This window comes from Leuresthes tenuis, unplaced genomic scaffold, assembly GCF_036924035.1.
Source record: "Leuresthes tenuis unplaced genomic scaffold, fLeuTen1.0.hap1 SCAF_22, whole genome shotgun sequence".
Taxonomy (NCBI): domain Eukaryota; kingdom Metazoa; phylum Chordata; class Actinopteri; order Atheriniformes; family Atherinopsidae; genus Leuresthes; species Leuresthes tenuis.
In genome coordinates this window covers 17,881,317-17,907,982 of record NW_027325376.1, presented here as the reverse complement: position 1 = coordinate 17,907,982, position 26,666 = coordinate 17,881,317, and the positions used below count along the sequence as shown (strand labels likewise).

At 42.9% G+C, this 26,666-nt stretch overlaps 2 protein-coding genes across 2 annotated transcripts; one reads left to right on the top strand and one right to left on the bottom strand.

Annotated features, from left to right (window-relative positions):
* Positions 1-1,963: 1,963 nt before the first annotated feature.
* Positions 1,964-8,866, bottom strand: LOC140281725 (uncharacterized). Its single transcript, XM_072376215.1, has 7 exons — positions 8,828-8,866; positions 8,059-8,211; positions 7,830-7,965; positions 4,770-4,892; positions 2,649-3,026; positions 2,427-2,519; positions 1,964-2,100 (listed from the first exon to the last, which is right to left on the bottom strand). The coding sequence occupies exons 1-7, from the start codon at positions 8,864-8,866 to the stop codon at positions 1,964-1,966; spliced, it is 1,059 nt and encodes a 352-aa protein (XP_072232316.1).
* Positions 8,867-15,144: 6,278 nt separating this feature from the next.
* Positions 15,145-23,826, top strand: LOC140281724 (sialoadhesin-like). Its single transcript, XM_072376214.1, has 7 exons — positions 15,145-15,172; positions 18,104-18,202; positions 18,857-19,120; positions 19,418-19,666; positions 19,839-19,952; positions 21,541-21,612; positions 23,497-23,826. The coding sequence occupies exons 1-7, from the start codon at positions 15,145-15,147 to the stop codon at positions 23,547-23,549; spliced, it is 879 nt and encodes a 292-aa protein (XP_072232315.1). The 3' UTR covers positions 23,550-23,826.
* The last annotated feature ends 2,840 nt before the right edge of the window (positions 23,827-26,666 follow it).

The following is a 26,666-nucleotide window of genomic DNA, read 5'->3' as shown; positions in this document are numbered from 1 at the left end:
TCTTCTTAGTACTGTTCACAGAAACATGAGGCTTGTATCAAGAGAAATGTTTTACTAGAACCTAGCAAGTAACAGCCTCAGCCTTATTGGGATATTCTCCTCTATGTTCCTTCCAACCATACTTTTTTTCTAACAGTCTATGGTTCCAATCCTGTGGTTCCTGTCCCAACTGTGCTGCCACTCCTGGATTATGACTTTTGAATAAATTTGATTGAATTTCGATTTTAAATATGTTAACAGCCTCCTCTGGTTACAGAGCCTGTTTTGCCAGAGTATCCCTCTGTATGCTCGCATTCACATAAATTGCATCATCATTTTCCTGTTTCTGAATCTTTATAAAACTGTCATTAACTTGAATCTGTGCAAAGAGTTGTATTTTTCATCTGAAACTCCTCTGCAATATTTACAATATTTCTATTAATTCGACTGCCTATTGTTTGTTTTTCTCTCACTTTTGAATGACTACATTAAACTGTGGTGGGATGAGGAATGCTGTTCATCCCATTTCAACATCCTTTTGAACTATTGACGCACCAATACCACATTTTTTAAAACTGAGTAAGTACAAGTACTTACCTTTTAGTACGATATGAGTACTAATCAAGGCCATTACAGTTCTTACAATTAAACACATTTTATATTATTTAGACATATTCAACCCAAATACAACTTGACTTTGTGCATTTTAGAAATATAAAACAACTCTTAGTGCAACATATTGTTTTAACATTTTAAAATTTTCTTTTGAACAGGCTCACCAAACCTTTCACTTAAATAAAGCTCGTAAATAAAATTCAAACAAATAATAATAAGAATAACCCGCCCCTCACTTGACTGGAACATGTTAGCGCAAACAAATTGCAGGAAAATGAAGCTTCTGTCACACTGGTATCGATTCTGTAGTATCAAAACACTTTAATGAATACTGAGTACACAGAAATGGTATCCCTATCGGTATCGGTGCATCCCTACTTTGAACCATCTCTGAACTGTCCACGGACTACACTTAGTTGAGCTTTGGCAACTCAAGAAAATGAATCCCAGTAGGACATCAGAAAAGCTATGCCAATCTTTTGAGCTTCAGTTTCAGAGACAGAAGAGAGGAGTACAATTGTTCCATTGAAATCAATAATGAACTGACTTAGTAATGACTTCTTTGTCATCAACCGTCTCTTTGATTTTCTACCTATCTAGTTTCCCTTCTCATACATCCTTGGTACTTTCCATAGGGGACATTACTGAGACGTTCCACTGGGTGTTTCTCCGTCAGACAGGCCTGGATCATGTTTTTAACGACATAAAAAAAACTGTGGAAAAAAACAGAAAACATCATTCTCACAAATGAAATTAGGGGAGCAGCCCAGATGCGACGGCCCACTGCGTGACTGCTTTGTGGTCTGCTGTCTCTTGCTGTCCCATTTCCTTCAGTAACTTTGGTTTCTTTATAATAAATTAATGTAAACTTTAACGCTTGTCCTCATCTTATGTGTTATGGTTCCTTTGAGCCAAAGTGTGTGTCAGGGACCATAACAGGGACTAACAGTTTTTCTATTGGTTTGGGATGAAAAAAGTTATTCAAACACTTTTTGAGATTTGATGAAATTACACATTTTTTATCAAGATTTTGAAAACTGTTTAAGGACTTGTCTTGGCAAAAATGGCAGGGTGTGATTCCTTTGTCTTTCCAGGAGGTGAAACGTAAAGTTTTTATGTCAATGAGAGGAAGGAGTCACTGTGGACTTGGAAATGACTAAATATTTCCACCAGGCTGACAGAGTTGATGCTATGGAAAAGTTTTGAAAACACTGATTTGTGAGGAAGTCCAGATTTGACCATTTTCCAACCGGTATGTTAACAACCAATGTGTCGCTCAGCAAGCTACCTATATTTGAGTTTCTTCCACATCCTGCAGGGGGAGAGAAAAAAGAGGAAATCGTTAACAATCCTAAAATAATACATAAAATCAAAAGATGTAAGTCTGTTGACACACTTCTAATTTTCGACACTTTAACACAATGTATAAGTATCCTCCGCCTCCGACGATCAGCACGACACAGAAGATCACAAGTGGAATCAGTCTGTTCCGACGGGATAAGAAACCTAACAAGAATAAAAAAAAATGATTAGGTCTGCTGCAAGTGGAATATTACAGGCCCAAAACTTGAATGTGATTCAATGGCCAGTGTGACAAAAATACAGGCAATGACACAAACTTTTAAACCAAAGGGTGAGACTGGATTACATGTGCGGGTAGAGAGAGTCACATTTCCTGTAACTGAGGCCACTTTTAGTACGATAAAATTACACTAGATGAATGAATGAGTCATTTAGTTATATCTTGTGTTAACAATAGGTGAAAACGAAACAGGAATGATAATAAAAAGTGTTGACGTAATGTTCTAACAACTTGGGCTATGTTTTCTCACCGTTAACATCCATCCCTTCTGCTGGATCAGGAGTTTGGAGATTGTCAGAATGGAGTGGCGTCTCCGTCGTCCCACTTTTAGCCAAGTTAGGGTCTGAAATGAGTTAGGGTCTTAGATGATTTCTCACGGTAAAACTGAAGAAAAAAACTTGATCGCCAGAGTCAGAGAGGGCACTGAACTCGTAAGCTTGTCATTTTCTTGATTTTACAGACCCCAACTCACCGACAGTTAGATGAACAATCGAAGACTGTGTTCTGCCCTTCAACTTTGGGATGAAACATTTGTATCGGCCTTCATCTGCAACTGTCACGTTAGTTATTTTTAGCGCAATGTTGCCTTGCGTCATGCCGTCTGCGGACAATGACGTCCTCCCGACGTACGATGGGATCTTCATGTCCAGGACTTCACGATTGTCCCTGTAAAGGTGCACGTAGTCAACTCTGCTCAGCCGATCGTTGGGGTCAGGCTTCAGGTCAGGCTTTGACCACTCCACCGTCAGGTCCACCGTGTTAAACTGAGGCTCCACATGACACGGAAGGATGACGTCATCTCCAGGAGAGGCCACAACTGGCTGAAGTGGTCCAACCACCTGATACTGACCTGAGAAAGAAAGAGGAACTGTTAATATTGATAAGACAATAGTGTGTGGATGTGAATCCTCACTCTGTTTGAAGCATAAAGAGAAATCTGTCACATGATCATGATAGATGCTCAAATCTTTATGCCGTTTAATAAAATCGACATTTGTAAACTGGTTTGTTGAATGCACTGTGTCTTCTATGCATTTTCAATAGGAAGAAGTAAACTCCATGGACGCTGTTTACACTTTTCAATATAGCTGAAAAACCGAACATTTGGTCAACATTAACCTGACATTGTGGCTGACAGGCATTCTTTTTACTGTTGTCCAACCTTTTACACATGAAAAAGAAAAGTAATAATAACAATTTAGCACATTGTCATCAGAAAATAAGATGCCCCTGCAATTTCTTTGTAGAAGTATTTGCAGTGTGTACAGTTTCCTCCCACCCCCCACAAACAAACATGTTAGGTTAATTGGTGACACGAAATTGTCTCTAAGTGTGAGTGTGAGCGCGCAGCCACTGGGGAGCACGAGCCAGCGTATCTCTGGTGCCCGTCCCAAGCCTCCAAGTCGCTCAATAACCTCTTCAAAGAGTCCAATGAAACCAGACTTTTTAAGTTTCTTTATGTAGATTATTTCAAGTAAATGGAGTTGCAGTCATTTAAAATCAAGCTTTCTAAAATCAGCATAACACCCAGCATAACAAGTCACAAGCTGCAGTAACAGTTTTACTGTAACAGTAGTAACAGTTTTACGGGAGGAGGTGGGGGAAACCACGGCAGGTAATAAACCTTTTGAATAAACGCATTGTATGGTAGAGGCCAAGCCAAAACTTTAAGCCACTGTGGGAATGCACCGGGGCAATATTGACGCGATGATTTTATTTTACCTTGTTTAATGTCATTAACGTATAAGTCAGAATTGCCACTTGAGCACTTTGTCCATATCCTCTACCTTCTCGTGCACATAAAAACACAGACATATATGCCATAGATATATACTGTATGTCTATGTGAAAACATCCAAACCTGTTGTATTCACCTATCACTTCTGTGGGCAAAAACTACCCTACCCTACCCCCCCCCCCCCCCCCCCCTTCTGGGTGAAACATTTAACAAAAGTTCCCCTTTATATACGCATGACCGCTGATTAGACCTGACTCAATACCCTCGTGGCTCCTACACGCATGTTGTAATATTTTGTCAATTCGTGTTAATTCAGTTATAAAAAATTGAAAAAAACAACAACTTCTCTTTCAACTCTAGACATGATTTCGTTGTAGCGTCTTGTTATAGCTCTTGTCGACCTAAAAAGCTCTCAGACAACACGTCTAAGAGGTTTTTTTTTTTGTTTCCAGTGGATCGAATGTGTCGTCTTCAGTATAACTAATTTCTGTCTGGGTAATCGTAATGGATGTACATGAATACATTGAAGTAAAGGAACAGTCATCATTTGGCATAGTTTAGGGTTTATAATTTAAGAGATTGAGCCGACAATTGTGGACATAACCAAGAAAAACGCCAAAGAACTGTGCGAATACTTCCAATACCTGACAGGTAACTTTTTCTTAACCCACCGATAACTCTGTTATAATATCGACATGACAATATACACTCATCAGACATTAAACTGACTATAAAAGATGACTGACGTGGCACACACAAATAACCCGACGGCAAGTTGTCTTACTGCCACGCGCCAACTTCAGCACTGTCTAGCCACGATTAATTCAGAAACACTGCCGCTGTTGATATACTCACCTCGAACCGGTGTCAAGACAAAACAAAATAAAAAAGAAGAAGACAAGCGAACAATGACAGACGAAAAACCGAACCCCTCATTGTTCATTTCGCTGACCTCTCTTCGCTGCGCTCGCTTTGCTGCTGCACGCACGTGGGATTGCGTTAGTTACCTCGAGCAGCTTTTAGCAGATGCAAAATGATGACTGTCTGAGTGATATCTCTACGCTAAATTCGGTGAATCACCCAGCAGCTGTTTACAGACAAACACTCACGTGGAATGTTGAAAAGAATTTGCTGGAAATGTATATACCAACATTTGTTTGTGATTTCACTTCGGGTAAATATATAGATACTTTAGCGTTACTTTGAGTTATTCTTTTGTTTTGTTTGTTTCAGTGAACCTGAATTCTTATGCATGGACATATGTACATTTAAGTTAAGCTACTGTTATGACTCGACTTGGTCAGTTATTTGGAGAACTCTTCTTTGTCATAGTATACTTGCATTGGTAGTGTTACGCGTAAAACCTCGTTACAAATTGTCTGTGGAAAACAGACAGAGGGAAAGAACTATGAAGACATGGAGTGATACCTGTGCCGTCCAAGTTGCTTCTCTTTAATTATCACAAATGCAAAATATAATATTAACTCTCCAAATGTAATATTATCATCCGTTTCGGGTAATATTTCTACTTACAAGCATCTAAAAACTTAATAAACACAAATTCAAATCAGATTGATACAATGTTACACTGTAACCTGACTTTAAAAAACACACAATATATACTATATGTCTATAGTACAAATGACAGTATAATTTTACTGTAGCTATCATGCAGCTTACGTCTGATGTGTTAATGGATGTGATACACACTTAATCCACAAACCACAATCCACTTAATCCATATAAACATTTTCATCTGTACAAATCTTTCAAAAACATCTTTAAACTTTTTTAAACTCTATTAAATTAACGTCTATTAAATAAATCCATGTGCAAAATACCCGTTGCGTGTGTTTCTTATTTGCAGGTGTGGGACTATGTGCGAGTGTAATGATTACGAGCAGTGTAAGCATATGACTGCCTGCAAGACAAAGACAGGGGCAAAACCCAATGTACTATCTGTAAGAGTGGCGGGTTTTCGACATTTTAAACATCAATAAACATACGCAAATTACCCTTAACCTCACTCTTAGCATATGTACACACAAATAGAATCATAAACAACTTAAAACTTGAACAATAAAGACACGGAGTGCTGCCAGTGCCGTTGCGTTTGGAGAGTGGGCAGAAATCCTGAGACCACCCGGATTGCAACAGTTTAGGTCTTGTGCCGTATTAAGCACCCCTAGGTGTTAGGTGTTGTCTATAGGCATAATGCTTATAAAGGTTTGCTTTCGTTATAATCAGTTACGAATTAGGCTAGGTGTTACAAGGATTTTGAGTTGAGAAGAACATCCATTATTTACACTCTTTAGAAGAGTTTTAAAGAGTGTGAGTAATGTATGTTGTTCTCTCCTATTCCTTTCACAGATGATTGAGTCACGAGACAGTATTTCCCCCTGTGTTTGTTTGCGATATTGAGTCGAATTGCTTCAATTTTCGAACAGCTGAGCCGCATATACGCGCTCCCGCGAGGAGGTGCTTTTCACGGCAGGGGTGCTTAATACGGCACAACACCTTTCTCAAAGGTCCCACTTACTAAATTTCCTCTTTATGTCACAATATATTTGAAAAACAAAATGTGCATATCACAGATATTATCTGGAAATCACATTCAACCCGTAAAAATTACCAGAATTAATTTCCTTTTCCAATTGAATTAAATTCAAATGAATGCGATGACACATTCTTGGGTACAGTAGAAAATTCATTTAGGTGCTGGGCAGTGAAACGGACTTCATGCTGTGCTTTATCTACTTTATTTATGTGTGCCAGCTTACTTTATTGCAGTGGTTTTAAAGTGTGGGGCGCCAGAGCACCATCTTAGCAAGCTAACTTATCTAATTTAGGGGCATGGATCGATGTGTGGTGAGAGAAAAGAGTGACTCTGAAACAAGAAAACCGAGGAAGTATGACAGTGATTATTTACAGTTTAGATTTTCACGGATTGGCATTGAAGATGTTCCGCAGCCACAGTTTTTTTTTTTTTTTTTGCGCAGAGGTACTCGCTAATGACAGTATTCAATTCAATTTCAATTCAATTTTATTTATATCGCGCCAGATTACAACAATTGTCATCTCAAGGCACTTAAGTAATATAGTCCAATTCAAGCCAATTGGAATTCAATTCATTGTAATCATAATCCAATTAATTCATATAGAGCCAATTCAAAAAATTTATATCCTAGCTAAGGAAACCAACAGATTGCACCGAAACTTGTCTTCAGTCCAATCTCCCGTCCTGAGCCTGAGGCGACTGTGGAAAGGAACGACTCCCTTTAACAGGAAGAAACCTCTGGCAGAACCAGACTCAGGAAGGGTGGCCATCCGCCTCGACCTCGAGTATGAGACCATGCAAACTCCGGCGCCACCTTGAAACACAGCAGCCAACTTTGGCGACCAAACCACGAGAATATGAGTTGCAGTCACAGAAGAAAGCAATTGCGACCAGTGGCGTGCACAGACTTCAGCTACTTTTTGAAGGGCAGGACGGAAAAAAAGGGCACATATAGTGCGTCCTCACCACTGTAAGGGGACACGTTTTGGCCCCCAAGAGGGCACTTTTGCTTGTGTTTTTCAGCAGTCGGACCACAAGGGGGGGCGACCGCCATTCCCGTGTCTGACAATACCATCCAGCGCCGCATCTCAGACATGGTATCTGATGTCAAAGAGCAGGTGCTGGATAATGTGCGAAGAGCCCTTTTTCTCCATTCAGTTGGATGAGTCCACCGAAGTGGCTAGTTGCGCTCAGTTAATGGTTTATGTGCGCTATATTAAAGATCTCAGTGTCCAGGAAGAGTTTCTGTTTTGTCATCTTCTTCCAGCTCGCACAACAGCAGGATAAATATTCAAGGCTTTGAATGATTTTGTTCAGGAGAGTCACGTTGATTGGGGCCATTGTTGTGGAATATGTACTGACGGCGCGAGGGCAAAGACAGGCCGTCACAGCGGTCTGGTGCAGGCGGTTACCCCCGCCGCTATTTGCAAGCACTGCGTCATCCATCGTCAAGCCTTGGCAGCCAAAAAGATGCCGCAGGAGCTGCGCAACGTCCTGGATGAGGCAGTAAAAATTGTACATCTAATCAAATAACGAGGCATGAATGCCCGTCTCTTCTCCATCCTCTGCACTTAGATGGGTGCTCACTTCCAGCAGCTGCTGCATTCCGAGGTCAGGTGGCTGTCCCGGGGCGAGATCCTCACCAGTCTGTGGGATTTGCGCGAGGAAGTGCTCCTCCTCCTCACTGAAATGAATTCCCCGCTGGCGAAACACATAGAGGACATGGGTTGCAAAGTTGGCCTAAGAACAGATGTTCAGATATCGATGAGACACATTTGAATTATTTGTTTTTTAAATACCTGAACATGTTGAATGTTTTAAATGAAAATGAAAATGAAATGAAATGAAATGAAATGAAATGAAAATGAAAATGAAAATGAAATAAAAATGAAATGAAAATGAAATGAAAATGAAATGAAAATGAAATGAAAATGATAAAATGTCTAAAATTCTAAGATGGTAAGCATAGATGGAAATGTTAAAACGTTCCAAAAAATGTTAAAATGAGAAGAACATGTTTAAAATGTTAAAAAAAAAAGATTTGTGCATGAGTGAAACATGATAAAAAAAAAGATACATAAAAGAGGACTCTGTATGGGGGAGGGTGGTGCGGTCGCTTTAGGGGAGGCCCACAGTCTCAGACTTTGAAAACCTCTGCTTTATTGTATCTGAGTCACAGACCAGGGTGGAAACTGTTGTTTAAACAGAGATCTCGCCAGATCTGAGCCTGGGTGAGAATATAATTGCTGGGATTTTTGAAAAGCTTCCTTTAAAATTTCAAGTTTGGACGGACTAACATAATGATTAAAACATTTTTTTCTAATATCTTCTAAGTGTACTTAATAGGTCTTCCTACCACGCTTAAGTTAGTCATGGAGCCACATCCACAAACCATGCGCATGGAAAAATAAGCCACATTATCTAAACCAAAACAGACAATTTCATGGAGCATCTCGTTGATTTCGTTTATTTTTGTCAATTTTCACAATATATTCTTATCTACAGTAACTGTGGGTGCTGGGCTGCATGGTGGTGTCATGGTTAGCACCGTCGCCTCACAGCAAGAGGGTTCCTGGGTTTAACTTCTGGCTGGGGGCAAGCCCGTAATTGAGGACATCGAGGTCGTGGCCTCGGTATTTTTTTTATTTTTTTGCTTACACTGTGGTGATTTTATATTTGAAGAGCCAAGTGTAGCGTGACTGTTTAATAAAACAATGGTTCGAGAGTTTGGGCATACGTGCTGCGCGTCATCAACAACATGCACTGTCGCTATGGTAACTACCACACACAGGTCGGACAGGCCAGTCACTCCAGTCACTGGAAGAGGAGCACATCAAGCTAAAGATGTATGTGGAGAGCAGTTTAAGTGGTAGATGACTGTGAGAAAAAAATAAAATAATCATGCTAATGTGGAGATATTTTTACTGCAGGTCAGCGTACGACTCAGATAGCAAGGAAACATCGAATCAAAGTTTAATTTTGGTTAACTCAGTCAGTAACGGTCGTCAATCAATTTCCACCGGTTGAGTCAACATTCATTTTGCGATTGAAATGTCAGCGACGTCTTCGATTGAAAATGAAACGTTTATTCAGGGTTGATTTCTCAATGTTGGATGCTAAACCTGTTATATATTTCTGCCGGATGCCGGAGCACAACGCAGCAACACCTCACAGAGCAGATCGTAAGGGACAGGAAGTCGTGCGCAGAAACAAAATAAAACACTCGGTTAATTTTCAAAATAAAAATAATAAATAATTTTCTGTGGTAACTTGCCTTTACTTCTTGAGTCACCATAATGGACCGTCAAAAAGCCTCAGAATGCCCCATTTTTACCTAAATTTTCAAAAGCTCCGCATCGCCTTCAAGGTTTTTTAAGATTTCTGACACATCTGAAATCATTTTGTGCAAATGGCGTATTGTTTTCATTTCTATCAGTTTAGTGTTTGACCGTGTTTATAATGTAACGACCCAGAATAAGGTTAAGAGCACACAGTTGGCTGTTTCCCCCTCTTCCTGCCAATCACTAGACCACAGGCCATGTCACTCAGGTGTGGGCTGGTGGTTGGTGGGACAGAGTGGGCGTGAGCCAGTCTGGGTGCAGGTTTGGGCGCTCTCCTGAGTTTTGTAGAGAAGCAGTGCTGATGCTCGCACGTGGGTTATGGTCCAACAGGACTGAGTTGTAAACGGGATTGAGTTCTGTAAAATAAAAGAGCAGTTCGACAACGTCTTGTCTGTGAAGTTCCCCGCAAGACATTACACTGGTGTCAGAAGTGATTCCGGACAGTAGACTACGTTCTGTCGGGCTGGCTGTACGTTGCTCTCGGATTAGCCTGTTAGCCGGAGCTGGCGGCGGAGCATGGATGTGAAGCGCAAAGTGCGGGTGAAAGACGAGTTGAGTGGAGACGAGGAGAAAGACGGCACCTACAGATGGTCGGCGGATGTGGTCAGTGACTTCACGAGGGCTACACTGGAGGCGAGAGACCGGGTAAGAGAGGCCGCGGTGGAAATGGCTAACGCGGCCGGGCTGACCCCCACAACGACGGTCCGCGCCACTTCTTCCCGCACCGGAGGCGGTCTGCAGGCTACTGATGTAAGTGGACAGGACTGCGCTCGGACTCCAGTGGTTGTCTCGTCGGTGAAGACACCCAGGTACGCCGGTAGATCAGACTGTGAGGGTTTCCTGGCTCAGTTCGAGCTGTTGGCCCAGGCTGAGGGGTGGTCTGCAGAAAAGAAAGCCCTGCAGCTGGCTCTGAGCCTCACCGATGATGCGTTGTCCTGCCTTCTGATGCTGAGCCCTAATGACAGGCGTGATTATGGGGCTTTGGTGGGGGCTCTACAGAGACGTTTTGGGCAGTGTTTACAACCAGAGCTCCTGCGTAATGAACTGAGTAACCGCGTCAGAAAACCTCAGGAGCCGCTACGGGTTTTAGCCAATGACGTAGAGAGCCTGACACGGCGGGCATATGCTCACATGCCCCCGAGTGTACAAAGTGAGCTAGCACGGGATCAGTTCATCAGAGCCCTCGCACCCGTAGAGCTGCGTGTGCAGGTGCAACTACTCCACCCGCAGACCCTTCAGTCGGCCTTGGAGATGGCGGTGGAGAGAGAGAATGTGTGGGGTATGGCTGGCAATGGTGGGGCCTGTCAAGATAAGAGCCAACCTGCTGTGAGAACTGCAGAAAGGAGCCACCTGGTGGAGGAGAAGCCAGCCTGGGTGAGTGAAGTGACTGAACTGTTGAGAGCTGTGTCATTACAGACCACACGCCGACTTCGCCCCGGACCCAGGGTCTGCTGGGGGTGTGGTCAGCCAGGACATTTGGTCAGAGAGTGCCCCAGCTCAGGCAGGCTGCCGGGAAACGGCTCGGGGCCCGCATAGCTGGGGATATGCGGACCCAGATTTCAGCCCCATCAGTACCACTGCAACCTTCCCTCTCGCCACCATCTAGAGGTGCCCTTCATCACAGCCGAGGAAGCATGGCACCACATTTCCCAGAAGCAGACGACAACTCAGACGGGGGGGTGATTGTCGCGGTGGGACGTGTCAGTACTGGAGACTCTTGTTATGTTCCTGTTACAATTGAAGGGGTGCCCTGTGCAGCACTAGTGGATACGGGGTCGACAGTGACTGTGGTGAGACCGGATGTAGTTCCAGAGGGCACCTCGCTCGAGCCCACTTTGGTACGTCTGCGCACGGTCACAGGTGAGCTGGCTCCTATGACTGGTAGGGCTGTGTTGTCTATGACTGTGGGGGGAAAATCACTACGTCACATGGCATGGATAGCTGCAGTGCAGGACCCCTGTATTCTGGGTCTAGATTTTCTACGGGCTACTGGCTGTCAGTTAGACCTGTTAAGAGGGAATGTGAGCTTTTATGGAGGGCCAGATGTCACCTTGTTCCCCAAGCTTAGTCAGGATGGGCACCCAGGCAGGATAGCAACTATTGCAGCAGAGACTGTTGTTGTCAGCCCTCTCCCTGTACTTTCCTCTGCCGTGTCCCCTCTCCACAGTGACAGTGGTCACACTATCCCAGACGGGGATCCTTCCACACCGACCCCGCCCTCATGGCCTCAGGTGGGAAAAGAGGGAAGGATGGCTGCAGTGAGAGAGATATGGAACAAAAACTGTAGTAGCCTGGATCCACAACAGCAGGAACAATTGTGGCAGCTGCTGCTGGAGTTTCAAGACTGTTTTGCCATGAGTGATGGGGAGGTGGGAAGGACTCATCTTGTGCAGCACGAGATCGACACGGGTGAGGCACAGCCTATCAAGTGCCGCCCACGTCGCCTCCCGCTGGCTCGTCAGCAGGCATGTGACGAAGCTGTGGACGCGATGCTGCAGGCAGACCTCATTGAGCCCTCAGATAGTCCATGGGCAGCAGCCGTGGTCATGGTTCCGAAGAAGGTGACTGGATGGCGGCTCTGCTCGGACTACAGGCCAGTGAATGGCGTAACAAAGAAGGACTCGTACCCCCTGCCTCGCATTGATGAGTCACTTGATCTGGTCTCAGGGTCCTCCTGGTTCTCGTCCTTGGACCTCCGAAGTGGGTATTACCAGGTGCCCCTTGCCCCTGAGGCCAGGCCTAAAACGGCGTTTTGTACTGGGCGGGGCTTATGGCAGTTCAAGGTCCTTTGTTTTGGACTTTGTAACGCCCCTGCCACCTTTGTCAGGCTGATGGACAGGGTGCTGGCTGGGGTGCCTCGTCGGCAGTGTGTTGTCTACCTGGATGACATCCTGGTGCATGGCGATTCCTTCGAGGCTGCTCTGGATTCCTTGCGGCTGGTACTGTCGAGAATTAGAGCAGCTGGCCTGAAGCTGCACCCAGACAAGTGTCACTTCATGCAGCGGGAGGTGTATTTTCTGGGACATAAGGTGGGAGGGGAGGGCATCGGCACCATGAAGGAGAAGGTGCAGGCTGTTACTGATTGGCCCACTCCCACTAATCAGAAGCAGCTTAAGAGTTTTTTAGGCTTGGCGTCGTACTATCGGAGGTTTGTGCGGGGTTTTGCCGGCACCGCTGCGCCCCTGTTCCAGCTTCTACAGAAGGACAAAGACTTTGTGTGGACGGAGTCATGTCAGGAGGCGTTCAGTAGTCTCCAGCGGGCTCTGAGTGAAGCCCCGGTGCTGGCTCCGGCTGACCCCGTTTTACCCTTTGTCTTAGACACAGATGCAAGCAGTGAGGGTGTTGGGGGAGTGTTGTCACAGGTGGGGCCGGAAGGTGAGCGTGTGGTCGCTTATTTCAGCCGAGCATTCAACAAGCATGAGAAGCGTTATTGTGTCACCCGCAGGGAGTTGTTGGCAGTGGTACTGTCGATCAGGCACTTCAGATACTACCTGTGTGGGTTGGGGTTCTTAGTGAGGACTGACCACTCGGCCCTGCAGTGGCTTATGACATTCAAAGAGCCGGAAGGGCAGGTGGCCAGGTGGCTAGAGGAGCTGCAGGCCTTTAACTTCAGGGTGGAGCATAGGGCTGGGGTGCGCCACGCTAATGCAGATGCCCTCTCACGCCGGCCATGTGCAGCAGACGGGTGCCGTTTTTGTGAGAAGAGAGAGGCGAGGGAGAGGGAGCTCCTGGAGGAGGCGACCGGGACCGCAGAGTCCGTGGGAGAGATGATGTGTCGGGCGCTGCAGGCTGTAGACATGGCAGAGTGGAAGCAGCAACAGGAGCAGGATGTAGATCTGCAGCCTGTTCTACAGTGGGTTGTGGCTCGGCAGCGGCCGACGTGGGAAGAAGTGGCAGCATTCTCCGCCACAACCAAGGGACTGTGGTCCAAGTTTGATGCTCTGCGGCTGGAGCAGGGCGTCCTGCAGCGAGCCTGGAAGGAGCCTGCAACGGGTGAGGATAGGTGGCAAGTTGTGGTCCCCAGAAACCTGCGGGTAGATGTGCTTAAGGCCATGCATGGAGCGGCGGGATCTGGGCATTTTGGGGTTACAAAAACCCTCCGCCGCCTTCGCCAGTGCTTCTACTGGGGGCGGTGTAGGAGGGACGTAGAGGACTTCTGCCGTCAGTGCGACCCCTGTGTGGCCCGCAAGGGTCCCTCTGGCCGGTCACACGCTCCCCTCCAGCAGTTTGCAGTGGGTGGCCCGATGGAGAGAGTGGCGGTGGACATTGTGGGCCCTCTGCCACGCTCTTCCAAAGGTAACCGCTATGTTCTCTCAGCCATCGACTACTTTACTCGGTGGCCAGAGGCATACCCGCTGCCCGACCAAGAGACAGGAACAGTGGTGGACGCGCTGCTGGAGGGCATGTTCAGCCGTTTTGGGGTGCCGGAGATCATACATTCCGATCAGGGCAGAAATTTTGAGTCCCGGCTGTTTGCTTTGATGTGTGAGCGCCTCGGTGCACACAAGACTCGCACCACCCCCTTGCGACCCCAGAGTGATGGGTTGGTAGAAAGATTCCACCGCACCTTGGGTCAGCAGCTGGCTATCCTCACGTCGAAGCACCAGAAGGACTGGGATGACCATTTGCCCCTTGTGCTAATGGCGTGTCGGTCTGCAGTGCAGGAGACCACAGCTTGCACACTGGCTCTTCTCATGTTGGGGAGAGAGCTGCGTACCCCAGCCATGGTGGCATTTGGTCGACCGCCAGATTCGGAAGACACACCCCCGGGTCCTGAGTACGCACGGAAACTTCAGGATCGCCTTGAGTCAGCGCATAGTTTTGCTCGGAAGCAGCAGCTGAGTGCTGGGGTGAGACAAAGACGTAATTATGACGTGAGAACGCAGGGGAGGCATTTTCTGACTGGTGAGCTAGTGTGGGTCTACAGTCCCCGGCGCAAGAAGGGTCGGTGCCCTAAACTTGACAGCCAGTGGGTAGGCCCTTGTAGAGTGTTAGAGAGACTGGGAGAAGTCGTATACCGGGTGCAGCTGCCATCCAAGGGGAGAAAGGTGGTTCTCCACAGAGACAGACTGGCTCCTTACAGAGGGGCCTCTCCCGCACCGGCACAGACTACATCAGCAGCTCGGTCCCCGCAGGCTTCCTCACCTTTCCCTCCATCCCCCCTTTCCCCATCCCCACTACCAGCAACAGCGACACCAGCCTACTCGACTCCAGCGCCCAACCCGGCTAGGGCACAGAGACGGAGGAGAGTTCCGATTCGGTTTAGGGACTTTGTTGGCCCTTTGCAGGGAGTTTAGTTGGGGGTGAGACCCCTTAGTCTTGAAGGGCAAGAATGCGCCCTGGTCTCACTGGAGGGGCCGGTAGTCTACCCGGACCTTCCTAGTTCAGAGAGTTAAATTTGATTTTGTTATGGACTGGCAAAGACATTTTTCCTGTTGATGTAAAAAGAAAAAGTATATGTAGAATTGTTTTGTTTACTGTTTGCATATTGATGTTACTGTTGCATTCTTTTGTTGTCCCCGCCTGCAGATTGAACTGAATGTGATTTCCCATGCTTACATGTTCTTATGCGTACCTCGTGGGCGAGGAACTTTGTACTGGGGGGGTAGTGTAACGACCCAGAATAAGGTTAAGAGCACACAGTTGGCTGTTTCCCCCTCTTCCTGCCAATCACTAGACCACAGGCCATGTCACTCAGGTGTGGGCTGGTGGTTGGTGGGACAGAGTGGGCGTGAGCCAGTCTGGGTGCAGGTTTGGGCGCTCTCCTGAGTTTTGTAGAGAAGCAGTGCTGATGCTCGCACGTGGGTTATGGTCCAACAGGACTGAGTTGTAAACGGGATTGAGTTCTGTAAAATAAAAGAGCAGTTCGACAACGTCTTGTCTGTGAAGTTCCCCGCAAGTCATTACAATAACCTTCACTATAGGGAAAACAGGATAGGGAGGAAAAAGCTGAGCCAAACCAAGCTCATCTTTGGCAAAAAGAGGAGCAGTGAAGAGAGAGAGAGATAGAGGGAGAGCAGGTGCTATAAAAGGAAGAGACTATGCCAGACCTGTATTCGTTTTAAAAGTCAGATTATAATGCATGACAATTGAAGTATTGCGTAAGATTATAATAGAAATGTGTTGAAAAGCTGGTTTTCCTTAACAAGAGTGAACAGATTAGGCACTATCATCAACATGATAGTGTAATAGGGCTTGGGTATCTATTTTAAATACTGAAGGAAATATGAAGCATTTGTATATATTATCCCTCTGTCCCAGGACAGTTCATTCCTTTTTACTCCTAATCCATGACTTGATGAAATTCATTCTCCAGTTTTACATTCTAACTCATTTGCAAATCATTTGGGATGAGGGTGATGTTCTCTGATAGCAAACAAAACAAATAAGCCTAAAAGTCATTATGATGTTGTTTTTGCTCCTTAAGACTCTGAAAATGGCCAGATTTAAATAACGGAATTAAAAAAGATTTCCAGGGGAGGCCCGAACCCGCCTAGAAGTTCTGACTCATGACCTCAGTATTTTTTGGGCCCTGCGTACGGCCCTGGCTGGGGCATTTTATTTTTTAGATATTTTCCTAACAGAGCACTTCGCTCCCAAACTGCAGGTTTCCTTGTTGTTCCCAGAGTTTCTAAAAGTAGAATGGGAGGTAGAGCCTTCAGTTATCAGGCCCCTCTCTTATGGAATAAGCTGCCAGTAAATGTCTGGGAAACAGACACCCTTTCCACTTTTAAGATTAGGCTTAAAACTTTCCTTTTTGATAAAGCTTATAGTTAGGGATGACTCAGGTAATCCTGAAACATCCCATAGTTAAGCTGCTATAGGCTTAGACTGCTGGGGGACCTCATCTGTCACACCTTTCCTCCCTTTGCTCTTTTTTCCCCCTGTTTAATTATTATATTATGTACATGTGACATTATTGTGGTCATTAACTTGTGTTTCAGGTATCCTTTGAATGGTGTTATGGTGTTTTTTCCCCCTCTTTTCTGTCTTCTCAAACCCCAGCTGGTCGAGGCGGATGGCCACCCTTCCTGAGTCTGGTTCTGCCAGAGGTTTCTTCCTGTTAAAAGGGAGTCGTTCCTTTCCACAGTCGCCACAGGAACGCTCAGGATGGGAGATTGGACTGAAGACAAGTTTCGGTGCAATCTGTTGGTTTCCTTAGCTAGGATGTTGTTTTTGACTTGGCTCTATATGAATGAATTGGATTATTTTGAAATTAATTGGATTTCATTGGATTATGATTACATTGAAGTGAACTCCAATTGGCTTGAATTGGACTACATTATTGAAGTGCCATGAGATGATATTTGTTGTAATCTGGTTCTCTATAAATAAAACTGAATTGAATTGAATTTTAACTTCCCTGTGGAGTTTGCATGTTCTCCCTGTCTATGTGTGGTCTCTCTCTGGGTACTCCAGCTTCCTCCTACTGTCCAAAAAGATGCATGTTCTATGCAAGCTGGTGATTCTAAATTGTCCCTAGGAGTGAGTTTGAGCGTGCATGGTTGCTTGTCTCTGTGTGACCCTGTGATGGACTGGCGACCTGTCCAAAGTGTACCCCACCTCTCGCCCAATGGCAATTGGGGATAGCTGGGATAAGCTCCAGCCTATTCTGAATTGGATTAAGCGAGTATAGGAAGTGGATGGATGGATGTGGGTGCTACAAATAACTGCAGCAGTGTGTCAGGAGACATCTCCAATGAGACATTAAAAACGGAATCAATGTTTTGAGTTCGTTCTGAATTTTCAGCCACAAGATAGTCTCACAGACTTTCACAGGCATACCACAAGCCCTGATTTGGTTGAGCTGACAGATGTTTTGGCCACTGGTTTCTAATCTGACCGCTACTTTTTAGCTCTACAGGGTCATTTGCTCAGAACTTACGAAGTTGATTTGCTTGTTTAGTTTTGTTAATTCAGCTACTTTTGTTCTGTTCATGATTACCGAACTAAGATCCCAAATAAGTTGGATTTCCTTTTTTTCTCCTTCACTGATTAGTGTCTCAGCTGTATATTTGCCTTTGCTTTCATGGTTATGCCAATTAATCTTTGGTGGAGAACCAGAAAAGAGAACCATGTGTGTGTATGTACCATACAATTCTGCCTGTGTGCATACACAGTTTTGGTCATGAATCTGCACGCTTTTATGCATCTGGCCAATGGAGTTCCACAATGTCCTGTGCTAGGAGAGACACTCAGCTACAGAGCTATCAGATGAAACCAATAACTAAATTAAAACTACGCTGTCCCTCTCTGTAAAGTGTCACATCCTGCTCTATCAACACTCTCAGAGCAGAGGCATGCCAAAGCTACAGCTCAGCTGCAGTTCAGTCTGCCAGTCGACCACCAGTCGTGCAGCATGGAGATTACAGCACTCTGCACAATTTTTGGTGAGTTCCAGATGTGTTCAATTTCCCAAGATGTAAGAATCGGTATTGGGTGCTTACTTATAAGAAGACTTTTAGAAACTAAAGTCTACCAAAGTAGACTGTGATGTGGGTATGTTTGTCTTTGCATCATTCAGAACCAAAAAGGAAGTGTATTTCTGTATTTGACATAAATTAATTCTAGAAAACACCTTACAAGATTAGTTATAAAAAGATCACTCGTAGTAGTTCTACTTTATAATACCCGCACACTTACCTGGTACTTTTTGTATTATGTAAATCATCGTATCAAACCATTAAAAGTATTGTTACCTCAAAGCCTGTTGGTTGTTTGTTACATTTTGGTCCTTTGTTGTTATTTTTAGCACTGACAGCACATATAAAAGAGCTTCCTGTATAAGAGAAAGGAAACCATACGTAACACTTCCTGGGAACTGCAGTTTAAAGCGGTTTTGTTAAAAAAACAAAGCAGATGCTTGTCTTTTTAAATAAAAACTCTTTAAGGTTTTCTTGGGTATTCTTCATACCTGGCATGATGCAGGGGCACATTTGTTTAGGCGGAAGGTATCACTATTGATTTTACCACACAAGCACAAAGCTGTGTGAACAAGAGACGTGTGAACATGATGGAAACACAGTTCTCTTCATTTGTTTCAGGTTGTCTGAGAATCCTTCCCAACAGATCTCAGTTCTCTCTGTATGAGTCAGTTACGCTGAGCTGTGCAGACCAAACAAACTCTTCTGGTTGGAAAGTGAAGAGAAACACGTCCACAAACAAAAATGAAGAGTGTTCAATAACTTGGGGGAAAAGAAATGAAACGCACTGCTTTATTCTGGACCTTCACCAAGTAGACATTGGAGTGTACTGGTGTGAGTTTGGAGCCGGAGTGTGCAGCGAAGCCATCAACATTTCTGTGACTGGTGGGTTCAAACAAATACCTAGAGCAACCATTAAAGTTCCAGTAAGTACTGAACTAGTGTCTGTGAATGAGAAACACATGCGAATCACTTACCAAAACCTTGCTAGGTTAAAAATACATAATAGAAGTGTGGGCCATTTGCCTGTGAATAAAGTTGGGAAATTAAAAATAACAAAAGAACGATTTTCTTTTTACTACATAAGCTGCCTTTTGTTTTTTTTAGGAATTAGATTTAAATCAAGACGCTGGCCTTGAGTTGCTAACAAATGCAACTTCTTGTGATCTTTCTACCCTGCAGGTGGTTCTGTGATCCTGGAGAGTCCTGCTCTCCCTTTATGGGAGGGCGAAGCTGTGACTCTGCGCTGCACGAATAAAGAGGCCCCCTCCTCCAACCTCACAGCTGAATTTTATAAAAAGGGCCTCTTTATCGGGAGCAGCTCTACAGGAACAATGACCATCTTTGGTGTCTCCAAGTCTGATGAAGGCCTTTACAAGTGTAACATTAGCGGAGCTGGAGAGTCACCCGACAGCTGGCTGGTTGTTCGAGGTGAGTTGAGTATCAGAACTTTAAGATAAGAATGAAGATGGTGCTGAATACAAGGAGATGCAGACTACTAAGTTACATGTGTTTGTTTTGTAACCAGTTTTAATTTCCAGGCTGTTGGGGGTTTTTTTTTATTGAGGACAAACCATAATTTTCCCTATTTGTTCTGTTGAAGCTGCGCAACATGAAACATTACGCCCCCATCTCGCATATGTCTTACTTCCTGTGGTTGGCATTTGCCTCTCACTTGGCTCAGTGTTGCTGCTGTGCCTTCGGAGGAACCTCAAAGGTCAGATAACATTTTATATTTACATATTAAATATTACATCACAGACATTCCCCACAAAATCTTTTTACAGAACATTTTTTAAAAATGCAGCATTTTCTTTTTAAAAACAACAAGATTTCCCAAAGTGTGACACTTCTCGAAGCCGAACTCGTCACCCTAAAAACACAACCTAAAAAAAAATTTGACAAGATGAAATTCTATTTTTAAAAAGAATGAAGCATTCCAAAAGGACAGTACAACTTAAATTTGAATGAAAAAGTAGTGATGACAGTTCTCACATGGAATCGAAAAGAACCCAAGTCTTTGCCACCAATAAGTCAATGTTTTTGTTCAGACTACTCTCATCAGTCCCCTTAAACTAAGAATACTTACACTTATGTCCATGAGCTGACCACATGCTATAACATGATTCTGAAGTTGGCTTCCAATTCCCAGCTTCCATTTAGAAAGTTAAGAGAAATGGCAGAAAAGGACCAATCCCTGCTTTTTTTAATTTATTACATTTTTCAACAAACGAAAGAATTAATCCAAATGTTGTGAGGAAATACTGGGGAAGAAACTAGCCCTTTACCTTAAACTTGTATTCCTAAGAAAGTTCTGAGGGTAACTAATGTCCATAAGAAAAAGAATAGTTGAAAAACTGAGATGAAAATTCACCGGCGTCTTTAAAAACTTTGATGTTCGTCTTTTTACCGCCGTAAATTGGCCCATTTTTTTTACTATAGTCTCACCGAGCAAGTCCCATTTTTGTTCTCACAAAAGATGATGGAAACATTTATGTTGTAGGGTTTCCAACATGTGTTGTTCAGATCATTTGTCAGATCTTTGAACTGAACTCTCTTGCTGCTAATCTCCACTTTTTTTCCTCTACGTGCAACTTTGGAGTTTCACATTATCAAGTTAGATGGAAACATCTGTGGATATAAATGGAAGCAAATGGGCAACAACAGTGCTCAGTCATGCTGTGGCTTTAAAAGCCTTGACTGTCATTACACTGTAATGATTACAGGGCCCAAATTTTTAACCAAAAAAAAAAAAACCTTCCCTTTGACATGAAACCACCAGCAGCAGACCACATTCCTACTGATGATAAGGAGTATGTTGAATCCATGAATTCATGTTGACAATTTGTAGCTTCAGCCGAACCAGAGACCAGACTACATTTTATTCAGCTCTCCAGGTTTGGTGCTCCTGAACCTACAACATCCTCAGATTTTGTATAGGATTCAAACTACACTAACTATCTGAGTCAGATCTTTATTATTTTCGAGACTTCTCACAAGAAGGGATCTCTTAATGTTTTCTTCATTCTGATGTTTGAGACAGACCTTAAATGACGCTCATGACCTGCATGCACAGGATTTTATGTGTTGCCCTACTGCTACATAGCAATGGATAACAGCACATACATGCATACATATTCCTAACTAAGTGCTCAGTGTTCATAAATACCAAGACACTGATGAATCACCCAATGTTAATCCTGTCTAAAGTGTAGATTTATTTCCATTCAGTTTTTTATGAATTGTTGTATTTCGCTTAATATATAGGAGCTTGGTGTTTAATGTGAAAAAATATTGCTCTGCAGATAAAGCCAACTGTGATGTAACCTACACTGATGTCACCATCACACAGGGAGGGCAGCCAAAGAGGGATGCAGGTAAACACACCTGGAGCAGATCATCAGCAGCAGATATAAAGGACATTAAATATCAGTGGCAGCAGACATTTTATACAGTTTACACAACAGTGTCAGTGGTACTCTGAGTGTAATCTATCCCTGTTAGTTCTGTAAAATTCCAACCTCTCACAGATTTTATGCTCGTATCACTGAGTCACCACTAAGGTGGTGAATTAAACAGTTGGTCCACTGGACTGAACTTAAAGCACAGTGACTTAAAGTGTAGGAACATGTTGGTGTTGCAATTACATTTAGAGCAGTTTTCTTATCAGTGTTTACTTAAAAAAAAGAAAGAAAAACACATACACCCTAACAGTTTTCACATTGAAGAGATAGAAAATGTAATTGCAAAAACACATGACAGACAACAGTCTCATAGTTATGAACCCAACAGACATTAAGGAGACCCGAAATAGACAATGATTAGGAGAAATATTGTGCAGAGAGACCACAGAGAAGCTAAATAGTACTGTGAGGAGAACCAGAGGAGAACTGAGCTGGTGTGCTGCTGAGTTAGTAACATTCGCTAACAATTGCTAGGTTTGCCATCACATATCACAAGGTACACAAAGGTAAAGCTGCTCATTTACCACTGGAGTATTAGACATAACACAAAACCAAACCTAATGCCATGGATCAGCTGATGGGCTGTTAGTCATATCACACAACAAAGTGTGTCCACATAGGCATGACATGGAATCACAGGACTGCCACAGAAAAATAAAAAATAAAACCAATTGTGGAACTATGAAGATTAATGGCAAAATTATAAGAATTAGAACAGGTAGACCTTGATGACACACTGGTGAGCGCCTGGTGGCCGAGTCTTGGCTTATAGGGCTCATCTGGGTCTACACCAGAAAAACTGTGAACAGTGTGTCTTAAAAGGTTAAAGTTAACCTTACATGTGGCAGAATAGATATAAGAGACAAGAGAAAGCAAAAAGAAAAAAATTGTTCTTGTCGACTTAGACAGCCATGTAAAGTCAGCTAATAACGTCTGGTTCAAAAGTCCGTTTTCTTTACATGAGTTTTTATTCACAGCTAACACGTTGAATGGAATCCAAAGTTCCTGTGTCACCGCACAACTGTCATGTGTCGAAAGTTGTTTTATTTTAGTTTTTCACATAAAGTTGAGGTGATGTACGACAGTTTACAAGCATGATTGTAATCGATACTTTCATTGCAATGCTATCATGTTTAACTGGTTGCATGGAGAGAATTAAGTGACACTACTGTTTAGAGTGAAACAATTATAAAATATGTAAAACAAGTACAAGTAAAACATACTTGTATTTTACTCAACTATTTATGTTGTGTGGTGCCTTGTGCCTCTGCTCCTCTATAGGTAACAGGTAGACATGGCACGTTTTTATTCTAGGACTTTCAAATAGCTAAAGTTTCTCGTTATCTTGTTGATTAAGATTACTGAAACAACATACAACAAAGCACTAATATGAAAGAACTACTCAGTAGCTAAACCTACAGTCAGGGTTATGAGCCATGACATCCATCTATCATCTCCCGCTTATAGCTGCAATATATACAATGAAAATATGTCTGCGTTCACGCATCACTAATTATTGCAAAACTGAAATTCTGTCAATGAATTGATAATAAAAACAATGGAAAATATGGTGCTGTGGACTTTCTGTGGACCATGTCTTTTGATTGAAAACACACATTAATAGTGTTTGGAAAAGCATCAGTAAGCTTCCGCTGTAAAATGACGATTGTGTCTGAGCCATAAAGAAAAAGTTGAAGGATACAAGTGCTTTGCATGCTGTGAACTATGTCCACCCAACTCTGACAACTTTGTAAGACGCTAATAGATTAATTGTTGGCATGTTTCTGTCTTCTGCAGAGGTGACCCCTGAACCTGCCCTCTACTCGACAATCAAGCCAAGAGCCACCTGAGAGAAAGCAGTAGAACATTTATTCGTGTATTCTATTTGTGTAATTTTTTTTACTGTTTTCCAGCCCAAAATGTGCCCATGGGTGGTATGTTCATATGTGACCTTTTATTACTTTTGAAAAATATATGTTCTCTAGTGCTAATGAGAGAAATGGAATGTGAAGTGTCAAAGTGGCAGCCATGAGAGTGACAGTAGCGGTTTCCCCTATTGTACAGACAATAATGTTTATTTAAAATCAAACATGTCACAAAGTTCTTCAATCATACAAAATATATCATTAGAAAAGATGACCTGGAACAATATAGTAGCTCATTTCTCAACACCAGCATAAATAAACTAAACATCATCCATTTAATCATCAGTGGAATAAATTCTTGCTGTTGAACAGATGCTAACCAACCTTATTTCAGAATAAGGTGAGACTGAATCCGAAGTGTTCTGGCAATGGTGTTTTTCCATCACAGTTTAACCCACACAAATAATAGACTTGTGAATAGAAGTGTTACCACAGCTATAACACATGGGATCACACCAAACATGCACTCAACAATGACAACAAGATATGAAATGGCTGCAAAGAGAAACAAAACAACCACAAAGATTCAAACCAAACACAAAGAGTCTCCAAAGGAATTGAATTGAGGAAGCTGGAGAAAGCCAAAAAGAGCTGGAAACTGAGCAGAAGAACAGACTTCAAAGATGCTAAATTAGTACAAATGCAAGGCACTGCATGAAAAGTAGGTGTTAGCGGACATATGTAAAGAAAAAACAAACCATATAACAAGCAGTCCTTTATGCAAAATGATTGCCACCAGATGCAAAATAACCAAAGAAAGTCAGAACAACCCGAATGCAAAGCAATACAAAAATAGATGCAAAATTAACACAAACACTTACAAAATGACCTGAAAATGTCCCTAACTCATCTATTGTCTCCTGCTCATCCATGGCTCAGAAAATAACAAATTTTGTGCCAATCTGTCATGGGACAGTCATGCCATTGTTGTTTGTAAGGAGTACATGGGAGTTCTTCACCTGATGATCATCTGATTTCATTTAACTTTTTGGGGAAGTTACAGCTGCAGCAGCAAAACATTCCTGTTCAGTCATGATTTCCTCACACTGCTGCCATCATGTGACTGTGGGTGTGTCATGTACTACTTCAGTTTTTTGCTCAGTTCATGCACAGATTTTATTTCAGTTTGGAAAATGGGAGTGGTGAATGTTCCATGAACAGCTTAATGTATCTCCTAAAAGCTACAAACTCTAGTCCAAATGGAAACTTTATGGTTATCCGGTCATGTTAAATATGAGAACCTGATGCTCTTGAAAATAACAGATGCTCACAAACATGGGTTAAAATGATAAATGAAGGATAAAGCATGTTTTTCATGACTTTGCCAGTAGTAAACCTGAGAACTCGAAAGTGTCTCTGTTACAGTTTTGATACAGTCACAACAACCTATAAATTTTTGTTTAATTAAAAACAAAAAGGTGAGTTTTAAAAAAACAAAAAGATTCAATATTAAAATGTATTTTTCTATGAGATGATAACAGCTTAAAAACAAGAAACCCATGCAACAGATTTATGGAGGGACTACAGGCATGACATAACCTCTGCTCAGTTATTCCCACAGCCAGAAATGTCAGATGATTTGTGCAAAAAATAAGTCTGCCCTCTAGAGGTAATTTGGATCAAAAACTGTCTCGTTTTAAATAGATACTGGGCAGTGGTTTGATCTGTCACAGGTTTGATCTGTCACAGGTGCATACTAGGCAGTTTGTAAAACCCCAAATCCCTCTCAACAAATTACCCTGGCTTCCAATTCATATCTAAAGAGCAAGAGCTTAAGAATGTGATTCAAACCAACTTGCTACAGAGCAACAGTATTTTGTCTGGGGCTCGTTTTTTAACAACACATTTTGTGAAATGTTATTCCTTCAAGATAACATTTTAAAAGAGTCTGAGAGCAAATCAAAGAAAACTTTCTCCCTGTCTTTGTTCATGCGCCTGTCATGATAGAGCAAGAAAACTTATACTGTGGTGACCAAAACATGACAGTTATATGGGCTGCTCAGAAACACAAAATAATGTAACAAAACATGCATTTTAAGCTTTGGTTGTCCTTAAGTGAAAACAGATTACAGCAATTAAAATTTTAAGCAATGAACAAATACTTCATGATTGGCTTTGGTAGATTGCTAAAATTGATTGAGTTTACAGAGTGCCAATGATAAGACAGCAACAAATCAAAATACCATGTAAATGGTGAAGAAATGCAATCAAACTGCATTTATAACTACATTAAGAGGAAAACAAATGTAAATAATCAACAGAAAGAAAATATATATCATGTCCATCACCTGAAACAAGGAAATGGATTATTTATCCTAAAGCAAAGTTATATAATAATAGTCAAGTCAGTCTTAGACTAAGATGCATTACCATCCTTGATTTGAGGACAAAGCTCCTGCTAGTTGTTATTTTGGTACTGGTATAAGACATGGTAGTGGGCTAAGAGAATCTGGTAATGATGAAAGAATTGTGTGAGAGGAGAACACAGTATGGAGGAGTTTGAAAAAGAAAAATTTGTGGTGGGAGAAGTAGCTGAGAGGGAAGGCAGGCTGTGAGTGGAGATGATACGATAGGTGGCTGAGATTGGAGGACTGGTGGAGTTTGGCTGAGAAACACTGAATGTTGGATGAGTAGCATTCATGGTTTGAAAAGCAGAGGGGGTAGTTTGATTAGGGAAAAAACTCAAAGGAGCAGTTGTACTAAAAGGAGTACTATTTTTGTTTGAATGAGCAGTGTACTGAGCGGTTGTATAAGTTAGTGACTCTGTAGTGCTTAGTCTGGATGTATGCTCAGGGTCAGTTGGGTTTAAAGTGACACTGTTACTGACTGTGGGGAAGTTGGTGTGAGGCATAGCAGAAATCATTACAGCAGTTGAATGACGTTTAATAGAAGTGCTTTCTTCAGCTGTTGAAGTCCTAGCTGTAACTGAAGCAGTACCTGGAGAAGGGTTGGTTGAAGCACCTTTCTTAGGTGTATGACTTGTAGTGGATATTGAAAAAGTGGATGAAAAGGATTTGGTTGAACTTTTTTTAGTAGTTTGAG

Excerpts from the sequence above, each read along its gene's own strand:
- LOC140281724 (XM_072376214.1), top strand. The coding sequence starts at position 15,145 with ATGCGCCCTGGTCTCACTGGAGGGGCCG. Across the intron at positions 15,173-18,103 it reads TGGTCTCACTGGAGGGGCCG|AGCAGAGGCATGCCAAAGCT; the intron begins GTAGTCTACCCG and ends CAACACTCTCAG. Across the intron at positions 18,203-18,856 it reads AGCACTCTGCACAATTTTTG|GTTGTCTGAGAATCCTTCCC; the intron begins GTGAGTTCCAGA and ends CATTTGTTTCAG.
- LOC140281725 (XM_072376215.1), bottom strand. The coding sequence starts at position 8,866 with ATGGTTTGTGGATGTGGCTCCATGACTAACTTAAGCGTG. Across the intron at positions 8,212-8,827 it reads CCATGACTAACTTAAGCGTG|GCCAACTTTGCAACCCATGT; the intron begins GTAGGAAGACCT and ends ATCTGTTCTTAG. Across the intron at positions 2,520-2,648 it reads GATTGTTCATCTAACTGTCG|ACCCTAACTTGGCTAAAAGT; the intron begins GTGAGTTGGGGT and ends AACTCATTTCAG.